The 24,817-nt window shown below is 41.9% G+C and overlaps 1 protein-coding gene across 1 annotated transcript; it reads right to left on the bottom strand.

Moving 5' to 3' along the window:
* Positions 1-43: 43 nt before the first annotated feature.
* Positions 44-24,749, bottom strand: CSUI_000844 (dna topoisomerase 2). The gene is given in 19 exon segments (XM_068061051.1): positions 44-1,393; positions 1,403-4,323; positions 4,932-5,064; positions 5,877-6,245; positions 7,144-7,195; positions 8,280-8,475; positions 9,000-9,137; positions 9,671-9,937; positions 10,852-10,962; positions 11,635-11,927; positions 12,771-12,897; positions 13,722-13,825; positions 14,318-14,462; positions 15,116-15,357; positions 16,180-16,394; positions 17,030-17,227; positions 18,106-18,226; positions 19,511-19,972; positions 21,493-24,749. The coding sequence occupies 18 exon segments, from the start codon at positions 22,097-22,099 to the stop codon at positions 4,252-4,254; spliced, it is 3,852 nt and encodes a 1,283-aa protein (XP_067926977.1). The 5' UTR covers positions 22,100-24,749; the 3' UTR covers positions 44-1,393; positions 1,403-4,251.
* Positions 24,750-24,817: the final 68 nt, after the last annotated feature.

The following is a 24,817-nucleotide window of genomic DNA, read 5'->3' as shown; positions in this document are numbered from 1 at the left end:
ATAGATAGATTAAAGATAGATAGATAGATAGATTAAAGATAGATAGATAGATAGATAAAAGATAGATAGATAAAAGATAGATTTAGGATAGATAGATAGATGATCTGTCGTTCATGATGGGGATGGTGATTATCTATGGTCGTTAATGTATCGATCTCTCATTGTCACAGCCCTTTCTCATTAGTTATTTCGAGATAGATAGATAGGCAAACTCCTCCTAGCTAGGACTACAATGGCTCTTCTATTAGCCGGATGTTTTTTCTACCTCATTCCTGAAGCTTCGGATGAGATGAAGAGGACATTCTCTTCATCATTCCTATTCTCTCGTATATAAGCCGATGTTGCCTAATGTCTTGTCTTTCTCTTGTGAAGAAGAGGGTGACTTGACGAGAGGGATGTGCGAATCAGACAGCTTCGATTCTTTTCTCCCTCTTAAACACGAGAAGGTTCTCACGCCCCACTTGGCTGGTGTAGCCATACTACTACTACTAGTAGTAGTAAACGGGGTAGAAGAAGAAGATAGATTCATGTAGATGAAGCGGAGGGCGTCCTCTGTGAATGATGAAGAGTGATAGATCATATGTTCATGGTCTATCACTCCTGTAGAAGGGGATTAAGAAGAGAAAGAGAGAGAAGAAAGGCAAATCTAGAGAGATTCCACTTTTTTGCACATCATCTTTCGTATAAAGTCACCTAAGAGAAACACCACCTGTCAACTGTCTCTCCCTCTGTGTCTCTCAATATATATAGGAGTCATGGGTGATACATTGATGAGGTACGCTTTTGCCGCTCGTGTGGATTTATTTCGACTTACAATGTAGGTGTCTAGGCGTATATCCGTAGCTAGTTAGCTACCTAGAAAAAAGAAGGAAGATAGTAGCACACAGGAAGAGTACGTACGTGACGCGACCAATGAGGAATATTGTGACAGAAGAGAAACAGGTGAGAAGAAGAAGAGGGACAGAGAGAGAGAGGAAGGGTGGCGATGATAAATAAATAGATCTTGCTTCGGTTGAGCCGTGAAGTGTATCGATCGGCATTCGATAGATAGATGATAAGAGATGGGTTTCTTTTCCACTAATAGATCGCTAGGAGAAAGAAAGGACGAAGAAGGAAAGAGAGACTGTCCGTTGGGGACTCCTGTGGTTTCTCTATACATCACTCATAAGACTTGAAAACGAACTCCTCTTCTTGTGGTCATCATTCGCTTTCTTTCTTTGTCAGCTTGCTGTGGTGCGTGAGGTGGGAGGTTCGGGTGTATGTACACTGCGACTGAAGATATTTCTTCTCTTTCTTGTCTCTCTCTTTCACCTCCGGGTTACCAGGTATATCATCATATACTACAGCTCTTTATGGGCTAGCTGTACGATACAGAGATGAACTTCTTCTCGCCTCTCTCTTTGTCAGAATCTTCGAATTGCTTTCGAAAATGAAGAAGTTCATAAAGTTAAAAAAGTGAATGAACAAGAAAGAGACACTGAGCGAGTATAACAGAAAAAAACTCTTCTTCTCCTTCTTCAACTCTTTATCATATCTTACACTTTCTTCTTCTTCATACCCTCGTCACATATCACTAATCAATCGGAAGATGAATGCGCAACACTCTGTTGCATACAGCACGACAGATCAATCATCTCGAGGCTAGTCCTATGACACCTCCTCCTCCTCTTCTTTCTCCTCTCCTCTTCTACCATGGCACAGGTTCATCACTGTTAATCAGCACCCATAAGAAGAAAAAGAATAAGCAAGATGACGATGAATGAAAAAGTCGACGCCTTGGAGGAATGGTCGATCTATCAATCGACTCAATCACTCTACCCGAAGACCCATCTATCTATCTAGCTATCTATCTTTAATCTAGACTTCTTTTTTTCTGATGTCCCCCCTTTCATTCCAGAAGACGAAAAGAAAGACACACGGCCCAGCCACTAGATACTTCTCTTTCAGACAAACAACACACTCCTATCTATCCTTAATTTATCCTTTATCTATTTATTCTCGTCTCCCTCTCTATCCCTCCCTATCTCTCTACCTTTTTTCTTCTTTCTCTCCCTCTAGTTTCTCACGATAATTATTATCATCATTATCAGTTAGACATCTTTCTGTCTATCTGTTCGTTTGTCTCTACGGACATCATCCTGGTGTATGTACACACGCAACCACACATAGATAGAAAGGACAGGAGAACAACACCTCCTCCCTAGACTGATGCCTGAGTTATAGCGTACGTCATGAGCGGGTCTGTTTGTGTGAGAATCGATGCAACATTACAGGAAGGGAAAGAAGTTCGAAGAAGAAAAGAAGTCCACAGAAATAGTAATGATAAACTACATATAATAATTCATAGACACACGGACAGATAGATACATACACATGATGATGATGATATACATCGATTCTAAGAGAAAGAAAACATGCACTCCATTCATCTGATCCAAGACAATCGTTTGCCTTCTTGATCTATTCTTTAGCACGTCTCATTTCTCTCTCTCTTTGTCTTTCTCTATCAAAACAGCCCGGTTCGACGTCATCCACACCAAAGAGCCGCGAGAAGAAAAGACAAACGGCGGCTCACTACTCGCACCACTCTCCTCTTCTCTTCTCCATTTCTGTAGGTTCTCCTCCCCTTCGCCTTATATACGGAGAAGACGTATGAATGACTAGGGAGAAATCCATGTGACTTACGAATAAACATACTCTCGTGGATTCACTAGAATGGTCTTCGATCCAAGAAGGCTTAGGATTCGAGAAAGCAGAAAAAAGAGAAGGAGAAAGCGGAAAGAAACAAAGAGAGTCAGAGAGTCTTCTCCCACCAACGACAGAGGCGTTCATTCTTCTTCATCTCCGAAGAAGAAAAAGAGCGAAGGGGCTCTTACATGAGAAGATTCTTCTTCATTGGTTTGTTCAGCCACAGCTCCACCACCTCTACGACAACCAGGACGGTGGTCTATCTATCTATCTTTAATCTATCTATCTATGTACGCATGCATCCACCCGCAATACATCACCACGGGGTGTATGTACACCGGAGAGATCATATCACCATCACGAAGACACTCTTTCCTTCCTTTTCTTTCCACCTGCCTCATTGGAATTAGTCCTATCTACACCTGCACCATCGGCCTTAATCCTGTCTAGTCTAGAGTAGTAGCAGTAGTACCACTTCGGCCCGAAGTCGAAGAAGAAAAAGACTTTCCTTTTCTTTGCAGCACCTAAGGTTTCTCTTTTCTTATCATCAGTACCTCACATCACATAAGCAGCACATACACACGAGATCTGAAAGGCCTTTCATCATATCGAACCTTTCCTTATTGCTGACCTTATTGTACGCATACACATATCTAAACAGCATATCCATATATAGATATACGTGTTCGTATCTGTCTCTCTCTCTCTCTCTATATATATATGTATACATAAATAGATACATATCATCTTTAGACATCGCAGTAGATAAACCTTCTCGAGTGACTGCTTTTGTTTCACGATGCGTGAGTGTGGAGTTTCGAACCCAATGGCAGAGAGAGAGAGAGAGACCTCAGGCGGAGGAATGAAGATTCTTCATTCTATCTCTCGATACTTCTTGCTGATCGGTCTTAAGATGAAAGAAAGACACCCCCAGCGTCTCTTTCCCCCCTAGTAGTAGTAGTTGAACTCCTCCTACCTGTCTGTATTCTCTCGCTTATAATACAAAAGACCTTCTTCTCTCCATACAACATGTATCTCCGCATACACGTATGAAGCTAGCTATCCTGTATACATGATCCATATACATGTACTCTCTACATATATATGCATGTGACGGGAAGAACGAAGATGTTTCTTTGCTACAGAAAAAGAACAGGCTTCAAGCGCAACCATATCTACTCTTTCTGATCTCCTCTCCTCCTTCCTCCTCCTCCATTCTCATCATCGTCGCATTCTCTCTTTTCTCTTCTTATCTTGCAATTCTCCTTTTTTCCTAAGCTCGTGGTGATCTGTCACTAAGATCAGAGGAAGCATACTCATACACACGATCTATGCAAACCCTCCTCCAAGGAATGTGTGATGTAAATCGATAGAGAGAGGGAGAGACAAGACAAGCAACTGCAAGCAACGAAGAAGAAGAATAAACACTTCACGAGAGAGCACATCTCTTGAAGAAGGTGGAATGCCGTCATCGACCTATCTATCTATCTATCTATCTTTCCTCCTTCCTTTCGCTCTTTTCTTCTCCTTCTGACTCTTTCACCCCTCTTCTTCTTCTTCCTTTTAGTTGCCTCCACCACTCCCTGCGCCTTTACTCAGTTTGATAAGTCTCGTCTTTAAGGTCACACTCTCATCCTGGAAAAGAAAAGGAAGAAAAAGAAGATGTATCTATCTCTGCACACCTTCGATGCAAGTTGAAAAGAGAGTTGAAGCTCTTCTTATCAACTCTATCAGTCCACAGCACGACGTATGCTTTCCCTAGCTGTTGCACCTCGAACGGAGATAAGCCAAAAGACTCTGCGGCAGTGCCCCCAATCCTTCATAAACATATAGAGCGACCCGACGAACTAGAAAGACACACAGAGGCACACGATGAGACATACCACCCGACCTCACGCTAAGACTCTCATCATACAGAATACGACAACGGTCTACGTATATCTATCTTTAGTCTATCTATAATATATCTATCTTTAATCTATCTATCTGCATGTGGGGCGGTTGAACGTTATTAGGATGAGGCTGAAGGAGGTATATGATATATATATATATGTATAGAGATAGAGAGATAGAGGTAGAGTGTAGATCTATAAATCACGAGTGATACAATGAGAGAGAAGTCTGTTGGGTGAATTGATATCTTCATTCTATCATAAATATAGACCACAAGAAGAGATAGAGAAGAACGGAAAGAAAAAAGACTTCTTCGTATCACCCTCATCATAGGAATCTTTTTAGATCACCTTAAGTTTTCTCATTTCCTCTTCTTGGCGAGAGACAACACTTGTCAGCTCGGAGACACGAGCTCGAAGTTGCGTCTCTGTCTCTCCTTCTTTCTCGCCACCTCCTGCTCCTGCTGTATTCTTCTCCTTCTCTCTGTTGGTTTAAGAATAGAAAAAGAAAGAAAGAAAGAAGAAAAAAGACAGGAGAAAACGCCGCCCTCTTGTCAAGTTCAGATACACACCGACTATACGGCCCAATAGGAATAGAAGGAAAGTCATGAAAGAGATTAAAAAGACGATGAGAGATACATGCCCACACCGCATGCGCAAACGTAAAGCATATGCATCCATATATATTTGGGTATGTATGTATATATGTATGGATCTCTATCCTATCTGCTGTAAATTACACAGGTATCTGTTGCAAGTCACGTGCATAAGATGATAGATGATGGATGGAATGAGTATATATGTGATGCTTGTCACCTAGGCTAAGATGGAGAACGTCCCAGATGATCTCCGGTCGCCTCTTCGGCTGAACCGTCGCAGGTAAGGACAGACACGCAGACTAAACAAGTCCAAAGAAAAAGTGGGAAACCTCTGCTTAAAGATCATCATACACTCAGGTGTACAGACACCTCACTCAAAGCCTATGTCCCCTCACAATCTTCTGACTGACACGCGAACATACACCTACATAACAACATATCTAGAGATCTACAGAGACACTGAATATGTACACATAAAGTATACCTCTGTACATGTTCATATATGTATATATATATATATATATATATACGGAGTAGACACCACTACAGATACAACATCTACCTCTCTACGAGGCTAGCCAGACATTCTGACTTTGTCTATTCCAAGCAGTAGATTTCTTCCTTTCTTTTTAATTGTAGTCGATCCGCTACTGTCATAACTGTTGCATGCATCTGTTTCATATGAGTGTGTGCTTACCTTGAATTCTTTAGGGAAAGTTCATACTGAGCTACTAGAGCACGTAGTCGATCGATTTCCTTCTTTAATTCATTGATAAGATTGTCTTTCTCTCTCAGCTTCTGCTGAAGAGAAGCGATTTGCTGTTGCGAAGAAACTTCCAATCTCTGTTGGTTCATTTGGCTATGACTTTGCTCTTGTTGGAGAGCTCGACGTGTCTCATCTAGCTGTCTAGACACCTCATCAGCTCGACGCTGGGCTTCTTGAAGACGGTGGAGATTCTCTTCTTGCTGGAGCTGGGTCTCTTTTGTATTTCTCTGTTGCTCTATCTCCATACGCCGAAGGATCTCCTGAAGCTTCTTCTCTGTCTGTTCTTTCTCTTGAAGTAACCTAAAAAGATGAGAAGGAAGAAAAGAGAGTCAGAAAAGAGAAAAGACAAGGCAGATGAAAGAAGGTTTGGAGCAGGAAGAGTTGGTAGGAAGATACAAAGACAGCTGTGTAAAGGAGGAAATATATCAATAGAATAGAAGTAAGGAGGCGTATAGACATTGATAGCAGAGGAACGTTTCTACATAGATAGATAGATAGATAGAAGAGGGGTAGATTCATGACAGATGGATAGACGGACTAGAAAAGGATAGATAGGAAAATCTCTTTTGAAGCATAAAATTAGAATAGAGAAGAAAGAGCGAGAAAAGATAGCAATAGCAGCTATACTTACACGAGGTGAGATGAGTATGTATGTATGTATGTATGTATGACTATGTATGTATGTATGTATGTCTATGTATGTATGTATGTATGTATGTCTATGTATGTATGTATGTCTATGTATGTATGTATGTCTATGAATGTATGTATGTCTATGCATGTATGTATGGCTATGCATGTCTATATATGTATGTATGTAAGTATGTATGTATCATGTATGTCTATATATGTATGCATGTATGTAGGTATGTATGTAGGTATGTATGTATGTAGGTATGGCTATGTATGTATGTATGTAGGTATGTATGTATTTATGTATATATGTATGTCTATGTATGTAGGTATGTATGTATGTATGTTAGCTACTATTGCTATTAGACATCATGTGCACCCCTATACATAAGAAAAGACGACAACTTCAGAATAGAAGAAGATGAAGGGAAGAAAAGAAATAGAAAGTCACCGCTCTCGATCCGCTAAGAAAGTAAATGATACGCATAAAGATAAGAAAGAAGAGGGAGACGAGAAGAAGATAAGAAAGAGGAGAAAAGAGAGAGACGTCGAGACTTCTTCTTACACTTGATGGCGAGAGGTCGCTGTCTCAACAGTTGCACGAGATTTATCTAAATCTAAAGAGAAATTTAAGACACAAAAAGAAAGAGAAGCTTCGAAAACACACATAAACCACGGCGGCCAAGAAGAGAGATGAGAGACCTCCATCCAAGACAGAAAGAGAGAGGGAGAAAGAAGGAGAAAGAGACAGTTGAACGAATCTAGCCTGATGGATAGATAGGTAGATCTATCGCCAAGAAGAGGAGAAGAATTCAGACTGACCGATCGATTACTCCTCAAATCACCTTGGACAAGACAAGGCCATGCTACTATATAGGAATGCAGGCCCCCATTCATCCTTTTCATTCGTATCTATCTATCTATCTATCTATCCATCTATATATCGATATGCATATATATAGATAGATAGACAGATAGATAGATAGACAGAAAGATAGATAGATAGAGAAGAGAGAGATATCAGGGACGACATTCTGACACGCCTACACAGTGGTGAGGGTAGTATTCCTCCTTGTTTGCATCTTCACTCTCTCTATATACACATACGATCCTCTCTCCATATTATTTCGATATAAACACCTCATTACAGATACAGCTAGCCACTGCATAGACTCACATACCTATCTTATACATATACAGATACATACATATACACTCTTATATACGGGTAAAATGAATCTTCTCATAGCCATCAACGGCGACGTATATCGAAGTCTGTCTATGTATATCCTGTGGTTCGAGAGACCACTTCAACACATTCACTCATGCATGTGTCTAGCTAGACACACAGCTAGAAGACATCTATGTCTATGTATAGCTAGATACATGCATGTGTAGTTTGTCCTCTATGCCTATGATAAGAAGGAGAAATGTTGATGTGAGAAAACCAAGAAGACTACAATTCTTCCTTTCTTTCTTTCTTTCTTTCTTTTTCTTTCTTTCTTTCTCGTCCTCTTCTTTCTCTTTCCTTCTTTTTCTCCATCACCCCTTTCCAACTTCCCCTTCGCCCACCCCGAGACTGGACAGACACGAAAGGTGACGAAAGAAGAGAGAAAGAGAAGCAAAGAAAGACATAGAGAGAACGAAGGAGATTTGACTCTGTATCTCTCTATTTCCCTATCTATGAATATGTATGTCTACCTTTCGTGATCGATTCGATGACCTTCTTGAGTCGATTCCTTTCTGCTTGAGCGTCAGCTAGCGCTTGTTGCGTCTCCTGGAGTTGCCGTGTATGTTGAGTGCATTCATTCTCTCGAGTTAAGAGAAGATCCTCAAACACTTTCACTCTCTTCGTCGCCCCTTCTTCTGCATTCTCTCGAGACGCTCTTAACACTTTCTAAAACGGAAGAGAGGAGAGGCGAGAGAACGAGAGAGAGAAAGACAGAGAGAGAAAGACGTAAAAAGAGATTCAAACGACGACAGTGTGAGTCGGTAATACGATAGGAAGAGGAAGAAGACAGACGAAGCTCTAGGTGGAGAGAGAGGTAGATAGCGACGTAGAGGACAGATAACAGAAGAGATGAAGAGGTAAAGATGGAGATGTACACACAAAGACACAGGGAGGTGATAGGAGGCAACGAAGAGGAGAAAAAAGAGAGAGAGGGACTGCTGAAGACGGGACAGAGTGCGATGGCTAGGATAGTGAGATAGAAGAGAGAGATGGAAAGTTCTGTAGATCGATAAAGAAAGAAAGAAAAACCTCAGAAAGAAACCAAAGAAGAGGGTCCTGACCTCCATGCACACGCGACTCAGTGAAGAAGTACATAAAAGAAGGCACAGATATCAATCACGCAAAAGAGACTGGAGTTTCTTTCTCACTCTTTCTTTCTCATTCTTTCTTTCTCACTCTTTCTTTCTTACCATTTCGTCGAGTAGACAGTCATATCTCGCTTTCATGTGAATGAGGGCATCCTGCACAGATGCTAAAGTGACGGCTTTTTCTCTTCTTTCTTCCTCGAAGCTTTTCTTCTTCTCCTCCATCTGATGAGCCAACCGATGCTAAGGATGACAGAGAGACAGACACGGTGAGGTAGGGGATAGATATATGATGTATGAAGACAGAATAGAGAGAGATACATAAAGACAGCGGGAGGGCGATACAAAGAGATAAGAGAGAAAGATGATAGGAAGAGAAGTAAACAAGGAAGAGGGAGTAATGAAGATATCTATCTCTCTATCGACCTATCTATGTATCTGTCTATCTTTCATCTATCTATCGGCTATCTCCCCCCCGATCGATCTACTTGCCGGTAGCGCGATAAGAAAGGAGACAGATCTTACGATCTGTAGTATCTAATGAAGAAGAGGAAGGAGATAGAGAGATAGAAATCTTTTGTCTTCACGGAAACACCCAACAAGCCACAAAAATGGAGAAAAAAAGAACATGCCCACTACCAGGTCTACATACAACATACATGCATAGACATACATACATACATATACAGAATTCTTTCTTTCTTTTCTTTCTTTCTTTCTTTGTCTGTCTGTCTGTTCTATAGAGAGAGTTGTGTGTGGGGACTAGAGATAGATACCTTTTCAAGATGTGCTTCATCAACGGCTTTTCTCAATCTCCGAATTTCTGCTTGGAGTTGATCGATCGAATCTCCTTGCCCTCCTGCAGCACCTCCTTTCCTCTCAGGCGAGAGAGACCCACGAGAGTGTAACATAGGGTGACTACCACTACTACTACTGGCATCACTAGGGTCATTTTGATGACGAAGGCCACGACCAGCAGCAGAGCCTGAATCCACCATTCCACCACTACCAGCAGCACTTCCTCCTCCTCCTCCTCCTGAAGTCTGTCCGAATCAAGCAGTCGACAGAAAGCAACGGAAACAACAAGGTGGAAAAGTAGGCATACACATACATACACATACACACACCTATGTATTTTACACACATCTCTCTCTCCCTATATATATATGTATGATAGATGTATGTATGAGGGGTACATGTATACATGAAGGTACAAGAATCGGCATCTATTTAACTATCAATCACGACTATCGTCAGACGTCGTGTTATCTTCACATGTATCTCATAGGGGTGTAGGCATTGTATGAAGACCATATACATAGATTATCTATCTATCTATCTTTAATCTATCCACCTGGGGGCTTGAGAGGCCGCAAGATTTTCTGTATCACCTTATCTATAGAGATCTTGATAGCGGAAAGATGTAAGAAGAAACGAAAGGAGAAACACATCACTGTAGGGAGAAAGAAGAAGACAGGAAGGCCGATGTGGTGGATGGCCGCGTGACTAGCCAATGAATCAAGAGGTTGAATGATATCTTCATGAGTTCACCACCTTCTGGGGTGTACATACACCCCAGAAGGTAGGAGAGATACTTGCCCTACTGATAAGCAAACCCCATGGTAACTAATAGAAACCTCTCGCTCTAGTCGACGTGTATTTCAAGAGGAGAAAAGCGAGAATTTGACTCATCCAGCCCATCACATACATCTCCTTTTTCTTGAGGCGACCCACACGATCATGAAAAGAAGAAAAAGATGAAGAAGAGGAAGCAAGGTTGATAGCATACACACACACACACACACCCCCAAGAGAAAGAACAAGGAAGGAGAGAAGAAAAGAAGAAAGAAGAGAAAGAATTCTTCTTCACAAAATCTTCTTTTGTGGAAAGAGTGGCCCACGAGGAGAGAAAAGAGAGAGCGAGGAGAGAAGAAAGAAGAGAAAGTGTTACACTTACCTGTTGAAGAAGCCTCGCTCCTAGCTGTTCATTTGCTTCTTGGAGTTTTCGGTTCTGCTCCATCAAACCCTCTAAACGCTTACGCAAAAGCTCCTGGAAATTCTCACTCTCCTGTACATCCACGTACACAATAGACAAGCACATGCATCACATACACATACATAGATATATACACACGTAGACCTAGACGTACATAGACACGGACATATATAGACATACTTCTGTACAGATATATGAGCCTAAGGAGATAGCTCATTCATCATCAAACGACAATGGTGGAGTCAGTGTAGATAAAAGACCCGACATACACACATATATCTGTCTACCTAGGTAGGGATCGATATGGGTAGAGATACACAGAAAGACGGAGAAGGATGGATAGAGAAAGACGTCAGCACGAATCGAAGTACCTTCACCTTTTTCAATCGGTAACATATATAGAAGATGAAGATAGAGCAGTAGAGATAGAAAGATAGATTGAAGATACATACATAGATAGATAGAGAGCAGACAGACGTTTATACGAGAAAGAAAGGAGAATATCTCCCAAGCATCACACACCTCGGCTCCGTCACTCTCTCTCTCACATCTGTGAAGCTCACATACATATACGTGAGCTTCACATCCAGACATATCATCCCTATATAGCTAGCTAGCTCGATGTCTACATGTGTAGGCATGTATGTATGTATATCTCTTATGTTATATATCCGAGTGGACTAGGAGAGCCTTTGAAGGGTGAGATAGAAGGAGATTCTATCTGGGGTGTTCTTTTTGTTTTACATTTTGATATCGAAGTATCATTTCTTGCTGTTCTGTCTTAAGACTTTCAATTTCCTCCTGATAGGATCGATTCTGAGCTCGTGCCGATTGAAGTTCCTCTGTTAACTGAAGTATCTTCGATGAAGGGGGAGAAGGAGAAGGAGAAGAAGAAGAGGGAGAAGAAGAAGAGGCCTGTTTCCCTATCAAGTCTGGCAGACCCCAGAAGAGAGGACTACTCTTGCTAGAAGAAGAAGAATTGTTGTCCTTATCACTCTCCGATTCGGAAGATTGGAGCTGCTCTGCAGCAGATAAATCTGCAAGAAGAAAGAGTGATGAGAAAGAATGAAGGAGAGAAAGACAAAGAAAGATCGGAGCGGGGGAAAAGAAAAAAGACGTCTGCTTCTTGAAGAAGGAAGAAAAGCAGGGACACCTATCTTTCATATTTTACAAAAGATGAAAATGAAAAGAGTAAGACATGAAACGACGGATAGAGATAGATAGACAGAGGACGAAAAGGAGAGAAAGAAAGGCTTCTTTCTCTTGCATCAGCTTAGCTCTAAATTACAAAGAAGGAGGGTTGAATGGACTACTCAGTCCACGTGTCTTTCTTCTTCTTCTTCTTCTCCCATCTCACAAGAAATCGCTTTCTCTCTCTCTCTCTCGACGTCTTTCTCACCTTCTTTTTCTTTTTCTCTTCAAATTCATTCCTGCCTAGGGGTATAGGATGTTTGAAGATATCATACACTCACATACAGGCTTCAATACATCCTCCGTCAACTACACACAGTATGTATATCTACATATAGATAGAGATATACATGCAAAGAGAACATGTGATACTTCGTCAACTGCCAGTCTCGATTATTACCCCGCGATAGGAATACTGATCATCTCAAACACATACCTACATCTACATATATACATATACATATATATATACATATACACATATATATAGAGAAAGAGATAGATATGATGTATACGTATACATCTTGTTCTCGACATGCTTTAAGTACGCCTGGATATACACCTACGCATCTATCTATCGAGTAGTCGTCGTCATAGTGATAGCGCCCTGCATGTTGCCTTCCCCGTCCTGTCTGTCTGCTTGTCTGGCTAGTCGTAGCTAGCTAGCTAGTTAGTTGTTCGGTCCTGACCTGCGATTTGTTGTTGAAAGGCTTGTATCGTGAAGGTCATTTCTTCTTCTAGAGCTTCTTTCTCACGTCGGACTCTCTCACAGTCTCTCACAGTCCGATCTCTCAATAGTAGCACACTCTGCAACTCCTATACACATCAAAGATAAAAGAAGAAAACCGGTAAAAAGAATAGACATGGATGAAGTGATATACATATATATATATATACACATATATATACATCTATGTATCTATACGTACAGACAGGAAGACGTGGGAGACGGAGACAGAAATCGTCTCCTATCTCTCTACATCGGTCCTAGATAGCTAGCTAGCTCTCTTCCTCTCTCTCTATCTGTGTAGACATCTTGCCATGCATTTACATCAAGCTGAGAGTTATCAAGAGCATGTTGTCGTCTTATATAGGAAACATCGAGCGCCTTCAATACATAGCTCACTCCTAGCACTCCTACACATCTACTCCCACGATGACGCGAGGAGAGGCCGAGCCTTTCATTCTTATTCTTTTTCTTCCTGTCTCATACATCCCGCTGCTCCCACTACTGTCTTCACATATATATCTACATCTAGATATGTATATATATATATATATAGGTATGCCTACGTATATAGGTTCTCCTACACATGTCATATATATTTGAATGGTATAGAGATAAATTCTCTGCATGTAAGATCACATATATATATATATATGGTGCGCATATAAGCGTAGATATAGATAGATATATACCATGAGTTTTCTCATCCACGTCTCTGTCTTTCTCACTCTCTCTCTCTATATATGTATGCATGCCTCTTTATCTATGTAGATCTATCTGTCTAGGTATAGCTATGGAATGGCGGTAGAGTTGGTAGCGTAGTCATGACTAGGAGTAATGTCTTCTCTCTCCCATAAGAAAAGAGGAACAAGAAGAAGAAGACTTCTTCCTCTTCTTCTTCACAGCAACTTACATGATGGAGAGACTGGATCATGACGTAGAGATCTACACGCTTGTCTTCTAGTTCAGAGACCAACTCGTCAGACGATAAAGCGGCCTTGCCCCCAGGAATCCCAACTGAAACAAAAAGAAAGAAAGAAAGAAGTGCGAAGGAAGATAAGAAAGAGAGAGAGAAAGTGTGTCATAGAGAACACGGAGAAGAAGAAGAAGAAGACGCAAGAGCTGCTCTTCTTCTTCTTCGTTGATTTACGAAAGAATGGATAAGAAAGAGAAGACCAACAACAAGAAGGAGATGAAGAAGATCATAAAGGAAAGATTTCTTTCTTTCTTCTTGTTTCTCGTTTCTTCTATCCAAACACATTTCAAGGCGAGGTAACATACAACCCAAGCCATATCTCTTATCGATACATACACATCCACCTATCTCTAATCTATCTATCTATCTTTAATCTATCTATCTATCTTTATCTATCTATCTATAGCTACCTCTCTAGTGATGTAAAGCATTTACGCGAGTGAATAAGAGAACAAGAGAGAGAAACAAAAAGAAACATAGAGAAGAGACAACACTTCTACCACTCCCCTTCGTTCTCTTTCTTTCTTTCTCACTTGCGACAGAATGGACGAGATCAAGGAGAGACGAGGCGGTAATGAGAGATCGGGCGTGGAAGCATCTTAACGTCATCGCGATCAAATCTCTCTGATGCCGTGTATAAGCCGAAAGATGAAACGATGTATCTTCAGACAAATGGATCTAAGACACAAATAAGAAAGAAAGATAGAAAGACAACACTTCACAGCATGAAACACTCCACACTTCTCTCGAATAAGACATTATCTATCAATCTATCTATCTACATGGAGGCTCTACATATGCATCTTCCTAGACACGTCAGGGAGATACACCAAGAAAGAGAGAAAGAGACTTGAGACAAAGTATGTCTAGACATTCTCATCTTCCTCTCCCTTCTCCCCCTCCTCCTCCTTATAGAATGTCTGCATATCCCTCGGGTGTCTGCTGGTTTCTCATGTCATCTTCAGAAGAGAAGCTTTCTATGAGTGAAACATCTATACAAGGAAAAGATGAAGAAGATCCATCGAGCAAAAGAAAGAAAAGAAAAGACGTAACACTCCTACAGACACTCCCAGGAACAAGACCCCAAACCCACCAGAGAAAGACACACAAGCTCTGACGAGCGATGGAGAAAAAGGAAAAGCAAGAAAGGTCGGGAGAAAGAAAGAGATAAATGAGGAGGAAGAGGCAAAGAAAGACGGAGTAAACCAAAGAGACAAGAACTCGCAGAGAGAGAAAGAGAAAAAGAAAGGACAAGACGGACAAGAGAAAGAATGAAAGAAAGGAATGGGAGGTGTTGTGTGGCTAGTTTCTTTTCTTTCTTTCTTTCTTACAGTGAAGTGTTTAGGAGATGAATGACTTAGGACAATCTTGGGATAGTCCGAGCCAAACCGAGCGCTCCATCTGTGACCGAAGAGATTTGCACCGCTCCTGCCATTACTAGAACTCCAGCATCCCTCCGCAGGCTTCCTCTCATTGCTAGGAGGCATAGCCTTCCCCCCTAGGCCTGCTGCTCCGCTTGAACTACCAAAGAAGTCTCTATCCTGTTGGTCTCCTCCTCCGCCACTGGGGAGACCTACCCAATGGAGAGACCAACACACACAGATCTAAACAGAGATGTGCTGCCATACCATATCACTTCTTCTTCATTTCTTCTTCATACATATAGACAGACAGACAGATCTATCTTTCTGTCTGTCATCTCACTCTATGGATACAGAAAGCTTGTATGAAGACCCAGGAACATATATCCACACATATGTAAACAGGAAGAGAACGGGAGAGAAGAAGAGCGGGAGAGAGAAAAAGAATGAGAGAGGTGTATGCGGGGGTGCATGCTGTACACATGTATACTTCTATACATGGAAGTACGTGTGTGAGGGTGTATACGTGTGGAAGGAGAGAGACAGAGAGAGACAGAGACAGAGAGACAGAGAGGCGTCATTGAATGTGGTTAGAAGTAAGAAAAATCATAAAGTATTTATGTGCCTATGTATGTACATGTATGATAGGATAAGTACACACGAAAGCTAAGACAGTAAAAGGAGAAATAGAACTCTCTCTCTCTCTGTGCATGCGAATGAAGCAGGTATAGACTCCCCTCGAACGTCTGCATAGCTTTGGAGAAAGATTACGAATAGAGCACAAATAGATAGATAGATAGATCAAAGATAGGTGAAGATACACTGAATGATCGACCCAGGTACAGATAGTCCGACAGATAACGACGTGAGCCCTTGGTATCGGTACATACAGATAGAAAGACAAGTACAGAATAGCCTATGACAGAGAAAAGAGATCTAACTAGCCAGACAGAGCGGCTTCCTAGCCTTCATGTCTACATTGTGTCTACATGATAGAATTCTCTCGTGTCTACTTTTAGATTAATTCTTCATACCTGGGTGTGTTGCAGCGCTTCTTTGTGTGAGAACCACTTCTTCGTCATTGACATACACAAAAAATTCCTTTCCTTCTTCTTCTTCACCCCCACATGGACTTCGTTCTCTTGACGTAGCGCCGCTAGCTAGCAGGTGTCTACTCGTGTCTCGTGTGTCTGCAACGCTTGAACCGTCGAGAGAAGAGCAGTCATCATCTCTCTCCGGTGGAGTTGCCCTAGAAAGATAGAAAGAAGGCAAGATGATACATACACAGAAAGCTGCCCCATGAAGAAAGAGACTTCAGCAGAAAAGAGAGAAAGGAGAACTCACACCAAGCGAGAAACAAAAGGAAAGAAGAAAAGAAAGACGAAGAAAAGAGAGAAGTGTATCACCTCTCATCGCTCTGTCTTTTCAGAAAGCAAGATTTCTCTCTCTACGTAGAAAGAGAAGAATATCTATCCACACCCCTCTCCAGCTTGTATGTATATCTGTCTAGGGAAAGACGTATATGTAGGAGTATATACATATATATATACATATATATATATGTGTATGTATGCATCAATATGTAAGCCCACGTATGTTATGTACAGTGGCGATTCGACAAGACTGGAGGGACAGGTAGAAAGAGAGGACAGCAGAGAGAAAGAATGAGGTAAGACACAAGAAGAAGAAAAAAGCTACTGAAAGGAGGAAGACTCTCTTCTCTTCTCCATACAACAGCCCCACTCCCCCCTATCTATCGCGATGACTCTTCACGCGTCTCTACACCCTCGAAAGAAGCAAATCCTCACTCGCAGAGACAGAAAAAAGAATGAAAGAGTGAGAAAGAAAGAAAGAAAGGGGCGGGGAAAGCAGAGTTGGACTTACAGACAGCAAGGAAATCTGGAGCCTCCTTTAGCAAAGGAGTTCAAGACACAAGATCTTGATCGAACGTCGACTTGGAACGGCCCGAGGGCTGCATGCATCTCCCCGGTAAAAGAGGATAAGCATGCACCTCCAGCACGACGTGGCGTACACGTCACTCGCACTTTACACCCCACGTCATCTGCTGATACATAATACGCGCTGCATGCAACATATATATACACACAAGCACACACCAAGACATACATACGTCCTATCATACACATATTCTATATATATAGAGAGAGATAGATATGCATACATACTTATACTTATCTATGTGTATATCTATCTATGTAGACGGGTATGAAGACTTGCATACATGCTGTCTTTTGTATATCTCTCTATCGCGTAGGTGAGAAGCACGTCTGTCTCAGATTGTGCGTGTAGACAGACATCTTTACGTGAGAGAAGAAAGAAAAGAAAAGAGGGAAAGCATTCTACCTCTCTGACTGACTAGGATATGACAAAAGATCCTTCATGAGAAAGATCAAATAGGAAAAGAGAGAGCGATATACAAAGATGACGGGATAGGAAGGAATCCTTGCTGGTAGTATTCTTTCTCCTTCTCTCCTTTCATTCGCGTGTCATGTAGAAAGGAAGAGAACAGGAGAGAAGATGAAGACCAAACTCGTTAACTCTATTATTCTTACTGCCCTTCTCTCTCACGCAGCGTCCAGTCTCGGGATCTACACATAGCCACTAGAACCTACCTATCTATTTCTAACTATCTCTTTCTATCTACCTATCTATCTCTAATGGATCTACCTATTTATCTATCTCTAATGGATCTACCTATCTACCTCTGTTTGATCTCTCTCTTTGTCTATTGTCACTTTCTCTTTCTTCTTCTTCGCTTTGGCATGTGGGGAGACAACGAGAGACCAGAAGGTAGAGGAATGAGGGAAGGAGAGAGAAGGATCAACAGAATTGGAAGAAAAGAAAGAAAGACAGACAACGACCCAAGAAGCAGAAGCAGAAGAAGAAAGAGATCGTGAAGAGAAAGATGTAGAGAGGTCGTATTGGGTTGGCTAGCTTACTTTCCTTTGACGTCAGGTACATCTATAGCAACTCCGTTAGGGAAGAGCCGACTCCACCGATACACCCAATACGCCCCACCTGCCGCTGAGAAAGCAACACTGTGACCTTCTTCTGAAGATGCTAAAAGGGGAAGGCGGAGAGGGAGGAAAGATCCATCAGAAAAGAAAATATTTCACACATGGCGCCAAGAAGAACAAAAAAGCACAAGCAGAAAATGAAGAGAAAGAAAGAAGAGAAAGACGAAAAAGGAGAGAGAAATAGATAGAGCTTTGTTACGGAGTTCGTGGAGGTTAAACAGATGAGAGAGAAATGAGAAAGAAGAAGAGGAGGAAGAAAAGAAGGTCCCTGCCATGCATCGTCATGGACAGAGAGATGTAGGAGACAGGAGTGACACACCTACACAGATGGGTAGAGACAGAGATAATAAATAGAAATACACATACCTATCTATATAGAGGGTTTGGAGAGATCCGAAGCTGACAGAGATATAGAGAGATAGAAAGAACAGCGCAGAGATGTATCTTTGACTTCAATCCATCCAAGTAGCTATGCCTGTCTACGACAGTGCATGTCTATAATCGATGGTGCTCCTGCTGATGTGGAATGTGCATGTGTGTAGCCTACACCTTATGGGAGTAGAAATGTTTTCTCTCTGTCTCTCTGTCTCTCTCTCTGTCTCTCTATTTGTTTGTTTCGAGGGAGGCCTCCTGGCTCAACTAAAAGTCCCCGCTGCGTGACTCGATACTGTCGACGAAGATCCATTCACTGCTTTCATATCCAACACATGTACAGACATACACACCACCTCTATGGATAGACACGTAGACATCCAGAAGGATAGATCCATAGTCAGCGAAAGATAGATAGCATAGATATGTTGCTATATGTATCCACTACATCGTGTATCTATGTAGATAGAAAGAGACTGAAGAATGAATGAGAAAAACATACACTCGACTACCACCTACACATAAGCCCAGCCTTTGGCCTTTCTATAGACCCTTTACGCATGCATGCATGCATACATGTATATCCTTCTACAAATCACATACCTATACATACGAATACATACATATATATCTACAGCTATAAGGCAAGCAGGTTTCACACATATACATGTCCTGATAAATACATATATATAAATGAATACAAGTAGACACATACAAACGTACATCTATCTATATATATATATATATGAGAGGAGAGATACTATAGATGTCCATAGTGTCCTATCGAAGCGTGAGCTCCGTCATCGATGTGGATTCCTATCTATCTCTCTCTCTATCTTTGATCTCTCTCTCTCTCCATCTATCTATCTATCGTCTATCTTCAACTTCTCAGTCTAATCTTCTTCTTCTTCATTGTGGTCGGCATCCCTCCTTCTCCCTTTTAGATTTCTCTTACGATCTTTCGGCTTAGGCTCCGCTACGAGTTGTCCCGTTATGTCTTTCGTAGAGGACATAGGCGGCTGAGACGAAGAGAAGAAGAGGGCATCTGAACTTTTCAAAGAAAGATGAAAATTCCCGTCACCCCACACTTCAGGCTCCCATGAAGGAGGAGCGTTAAGCCATGCATGCAAACTCGTTCCTCCCCCCCCTAGGCCCGCATGCGGATCGAGACCGATCAAAGATAAACCGCCGGCTAAAGGCCCATTCGACGAAATCGCCGCAGCGGCGATATGAGGAAGATTGAAACAAGAGGCCGAGGAGACAGCAGAAGCAAAAGAAGAGGAAGAGGCAGAAGAAAGAAGAGACGAAGGGGAAGAAGGGAACCCCACACCCCCCCCTACAGATCGATGGTGCAAGCCATGCTGAACTATCACTTGACCTGCGGCTGTGACGGCGGTGCGCCAAAGCATCTCCCCTCCTAAATTAAACAAAAGAAAGAAAGAGTGAGAAAGAAAGAGTGAGAAAGAAAGAGTGAGGAAAGAAAGAGTGAGAAAAGCAAGCACGAGAAAGAAGAAGAGATGAAGTTCAGAAGGGAAGATGGATTGAAGGAAGGTTAAGAAGAGAAGAAAGACAGAGAGAGAGAGAAAGAGTGCAGGGGGCACGAGAGATTCTCTTTGGACAGAGAAAGAAGGACAGGGGAAAGGAGAAGAGAAGAAAAAACTGCGATAAGATAGATTCGAGAGAGAGAAAGAAAAGAAGAGGAAAGAAGAAAAAGAAGGGTTCAAGATGCCATGGGGATTGAATGAAGAGACGAAAAAGGACGGAAGACAGAGTTGAGAGAAGAAAAGTATGAAAAAAGTAAAAGAAGATCGTTGCCTACACTATTTTACGGTGTATGTACACCTCATCCATTCTCCCATCTACAGAAGACCCATGTAGGGACGACGGAGATGGAGGAGGAGAGACAGACAGTGTCCTAACTATGCAAAGAAAACCCCCTTTCGTTCCTTCATGAATTCTGTCTCTTCTTCATGACTCTCTCCTCTATTCTCTTCTCTATGTCTGACTTCATTTATCTCTCTCTCTCTCCCTATTTTTTTCTTCTTGTCACATATCTAGCCATCTTACTGACTCTGTACGTCGCATGCAGACTTCATTTGAATCTAAAGCAGCCGTGCTAGGAATGCTTTGGTCTCTCTTCGCTCTCCTCCTAGCTCTGCCTATCCCCATGTCCATATAGGGAGAGATAGAGATATACATATGCATATATTGATGTGTAGATCTGTAAGAATGTATAGTGAGAGGAATGCATTTATAGTGTTGTTGCCTAGACCTTGTAGGGAACACATATAGATACGGAAAACGAAAGCCAGAAAAAGCGAGAGAGACAGATGTATACATACATATAAATGTCTACATGGAGATATGTATACAGCTATAGACTTACAGGATCTATACTTATATATATATATAGACATATCCTGATGTGTCTATCGTTCATCTGTCTTTCCATCCATCTGTGCCGTCTGCCCTTCACTAATGTATGTATGTATACACATTCATATATATCTACATATATATATATACATGTCTACATATGTCTATACCCGGAGGAAGTGTATATACAGGGAACTGGCCCGTATGAAGGGGAAAACGTTCTCTCCTTCTACCATCCACAACACCCGCCATCCTCACTCTAAATCAGCATGCACACTCTATAGGCACACAAGAAATGATAGATAGGTAGATCAAAAATAGATAGATAGAAAGATAGATAGATATAGACAGATAAGAGAAAAGACGAATAGGCGGCAGAAGAGAACGATGGCGCCCAGAGAGGGATAGAATTGGGCAAAGTGAAAAGAAAGAATGTCTCTGTGTCGTTCTGTATATCTATAGATACATATGTATGTGTATCGATGTGTATGATGTAGAAGAGATTTGCGTGTGTCTGTATGTATGTATGTTCGTTTCCTCCTCCTCCTTCTCCTGTCTTACCTTGTTTGACTTGCTCTCCTAGACCCGTGACGGCAACAGATAGCGCTCTCTGGAGTTTCTGGGTATTGACAATTTTCGTTCCTTCTTCGAGAGATTTCATGCTATGACTTGTATGATAATGTCCATCCCCTCGCTTCTTTCCATTCACACCGCCAGAAGCAGTGGAATACCCGGTAGATCCTTTCTTAAGAAAACTTCCTCCATTTTGACCGCCGCTCCCTCTCTTGCCGTCATGAAGCAAAGAGCATTCAGGAAAGGCCGAAGAAGAAGTGTCCTGGAAGGAGCTTCTCTTTTGGGGATCTTCTTCATCTGCTCTTCTGGAATGAGGACTAGTTTTCTTTGAAAAGAAGAGATCTTCGCCATGATGACGGTGTTCTCCTCCTCCTCCTCTTCTTTCTTTGTCTTCTTCAATGGCCCTGTACGAACCCCCGTAAGGAAAGCTAGAAGAAGGCGAGAGATGGGAAGAGAAATCTCCTTCGTCGTCATCTTCTTCGACTCCTTCTTCATCCGGTCGCGGCTGAGGGTGATAGTCTGGGTCATGCCGCACAAGAAACTCATCCAAACTCTCGTCAATTACATGACTGCAGCCACGAAGTAGCTGCGACATCTTGAAAGAAAGAAAGAACAAGAAAAAGAAAGAAGAGACCAAACGAGAAAGAGAGAGAGAAAGAAAGATAGAGAGAAAGGAGATGGGTGATGGTGGGGTACGAAACGAGATGATATGAAGAAAGAGGAAGGGAGACGGAAGAAAGAGGTCAAGAGGGGCGAGAGAGAGAAAGAGAGAAGAAAGAGTATAGATCTATGTATCTTTATGGGATGGTGTGTGTATAGAGAAAAGAGAGAGAGAGGATGAGAGAAGAGAGATCGCAATTGCAGGAGCGTCGTGGGGAGTTTGGAAGGGTTTACGGATCAGAGGGAAGACGTCTCGAAGACGAGGAGGAAGAAAAAGGGGGGGGAAAATACCAGTCATCTGGTCGAGAAGAAAAAAGAGATGGAGAAGAAAAGAAAAGGATTAAATCTTTGCAGAAGAAGAAAAGAAGATACGAACATGGGAGAATGAAGAAGAAAGGGAGATGAGAAAGAAGAGGAAAAAGAAGAAGACACAAGACACGTATCAATCCTCATCTTTCTCTAAAGAGACAAGACAATCGATCAAAAGGAGTCAGTCATTCTTCTCACACTCTCTTTCTTTCTTGCTTCTTTTCTTGTGCTTCTCAACTCTTCTACAGAAGCACGTGAAAGAAAGGAATCCTCTTCTCTCCTAACAAAAGGGAGGAGAGAAAACGAATTGAAGAGAAAGAAAGCAATAAGAAAAGCGAAGTTCGAAAGAAAGACGAGGGCGTCACACTCGGAGGCAACTAGTGAAAACTTTGCAAGAGGAAAAAGAAATGAAGCGCGTGCAAAAGAAGAGAGACAAAGCAGAGGAGAAAGGAGGACAAGAGAACCAAGAAAGAAAGACAGAAAAGAGAAAAAGACACAAAAAAGAGGAAAGCAAAAGTAAAGAAAAGGAGGAAGAAGCAAGAGAAAGACAAAATGACGGGAAGAAGAAACGAGAAGACGAGAAACAAGAAATGCCTCTTCACTGGTCTGTCTGCTTGAAGAAAAGAAGCAATCTCGATACCATGGTCAAGAGAGACAGGCAAGCTCTCTGCAAAGACATTCTAAACAAGAAAGAAAGAAAGAAAGGAAAAGAAAAAAGGGAGAGAAGAAATGGAAAGCTGAGAAAGAAAGAAAGCTGTAAAAGAAAGGAGAAAAAGAAAGAAAGAAAGAAAGATGAATAGATAGGTAGAAATCTTTGTCACTTTCCTGTTCACCTTTCTACTGCTGGCTATTGCCTACATACACATCTATCTATACACAAGATCATCTCTCTCTCTCCAGAAACATAAATAGCTTTGAATGGATAAAGAGATGGACAAATATTCACATACCATACATATACTCAGTATATATCATAGGCAAAAAAATAAGCACAACTGCGATAAAGAAAGAAGAAGAGAGAGAAGAGAAAGACACAGCCGTAGTAGTGTAAGAGTAGCGGGCAAGTAGAGAATGGAGAAGGTAACTTCCACCTCCAGCGAGAAGGAGGAAGCCTTTTAACGAGAATTCTTCTTTCTTTGCTTCTTCTTACAACTCCCAACTCATTCTTCAATGGATAAATGTCGATCTTCTTTCATCTTCATGGTTAGTCGTGTGTTGCAAAGAAAAGCAAGAAACCCCTCTCAAGAGAACACAAAGAAGATGGACAAGACAGAATCGATGATAAAGAAAAAGCCTAGAAGAAGAAGAAAAGGGTGATAGAACCACCCGCTAGGACCACCCACTTGGTTTGCGTGTGTCTTCTTTCTGTCTACTATGACTCTCTTTTCTTCTTCTTCTCGCTTGTAGGGGTGTATCTTGTGTATAGAGTCGTTGCGTCGTCTCCTTACTTAGTCGTTCGCGCTACTCCCTCCTCTACGGTCTACCAAGGAAGAAGACAGCTGGAGAAAGAAAGAAAGATGATAGACACCACGGCACGACAAGAAAGAGACAACAGAAAGAGGAATAAAGAGAAGACAACGTATGATGAGTCAAGAAAGAAAGAAAAGAGATGTTTACAGAAAAGATCAACGAAAGCGATGGAGACGACGGGGACTCGATGCATCATCATTACTACTATCACCATCAATCTTCCACCTCTCTCTCTGTGTTTCTTCTCGCTCTTCTTTCTTCAACCTTAGTCTCTCTCTCTTTCTCGAGAATAAAGAGAAATAGAGAGCGATAGATAGAGATGGGTCGCCATCCATCCATCCATCACGACCATCACCACCACCACCATGGGCGCGGCTGCCATTCATTCTTTCTCTCGCCACTCCTCCCAACTACTAGGACTACTCCATCTGCTTGGGGCTGGGTTTGCTGTGGTGGCTAAAAGAATTCGAGGGGGTGGGTGGGTCAGTCGGTGGAGATGTTTTTTATGGACATTTTGAAGAAGAACAAGAACACCAAAGAAGAGGACAAGAATCAATTAAGACGATGGAGGCGAGGGTGGAGGGGGGAATAGCATTGACAATGGAGGAAACAAAATGATAGGTATTCAAAGGGCGCAGCAGCCGAGTGGATCATCAGAAACAGACTAACACTTGATGCAAGCACAAGCAGGAAAAGAAAAGAAAGAAAGGAGAAAGAGATTCTTCGGAGTGTGGGTGGTGAGGCTGAGGGTGTTGTTCATACGACTCGCATCGAGTGGATGTGAAAGAGATTACGATCCATCCTACGACTACTACTCCTCCTGCCACTATTCTCTCTCTCTCTGTCTCTTTCCCTCAGTTTCTTTCTCTCTCTT

Source organism: Cystoisospora suis (genome assembly GCF_002600585.1).
Source record: "Cystoisospora suis strain Wien I chromosome Unknown contig_321, whole genome shotgun sequence".
NCBI classification, from domain to species: Eukaryota; Apicomplexa; class Conoidasida; order Eucoccidiorida; family Sarcocystidae; genus Cystoisospora; species Cystoisospora suis.
The sequence above is the reverse complement of the archived record's forward strand: the minus strand, read 5'-3'. Positions and strand labels throughout refer to the sequence as shown.

Coding starts and splice junctions, on each gene's coding strand:
- CSUI_000844 (XM_068061051.1), bottom strand. CDS start 22,099: ATGTCGCAGCTACTTCGTGGCTGCAGTCATGTAATTGACGAGAGTTTG. Junction 14,463..15,115: donor CATCTCCTAAACACTTCACT/GTAAGAAAGAAA, acceptor TTTGTGTCTTAG/ATCCATTTGTCTGAAGATAC. Junction 12,898..13,721: donor TGATCCAGTCTCTCCATCAT/GTAAGTTGCTGT, acceptor TGATGTGTATAG/GAGTTGCAGAGTGTGCTACT.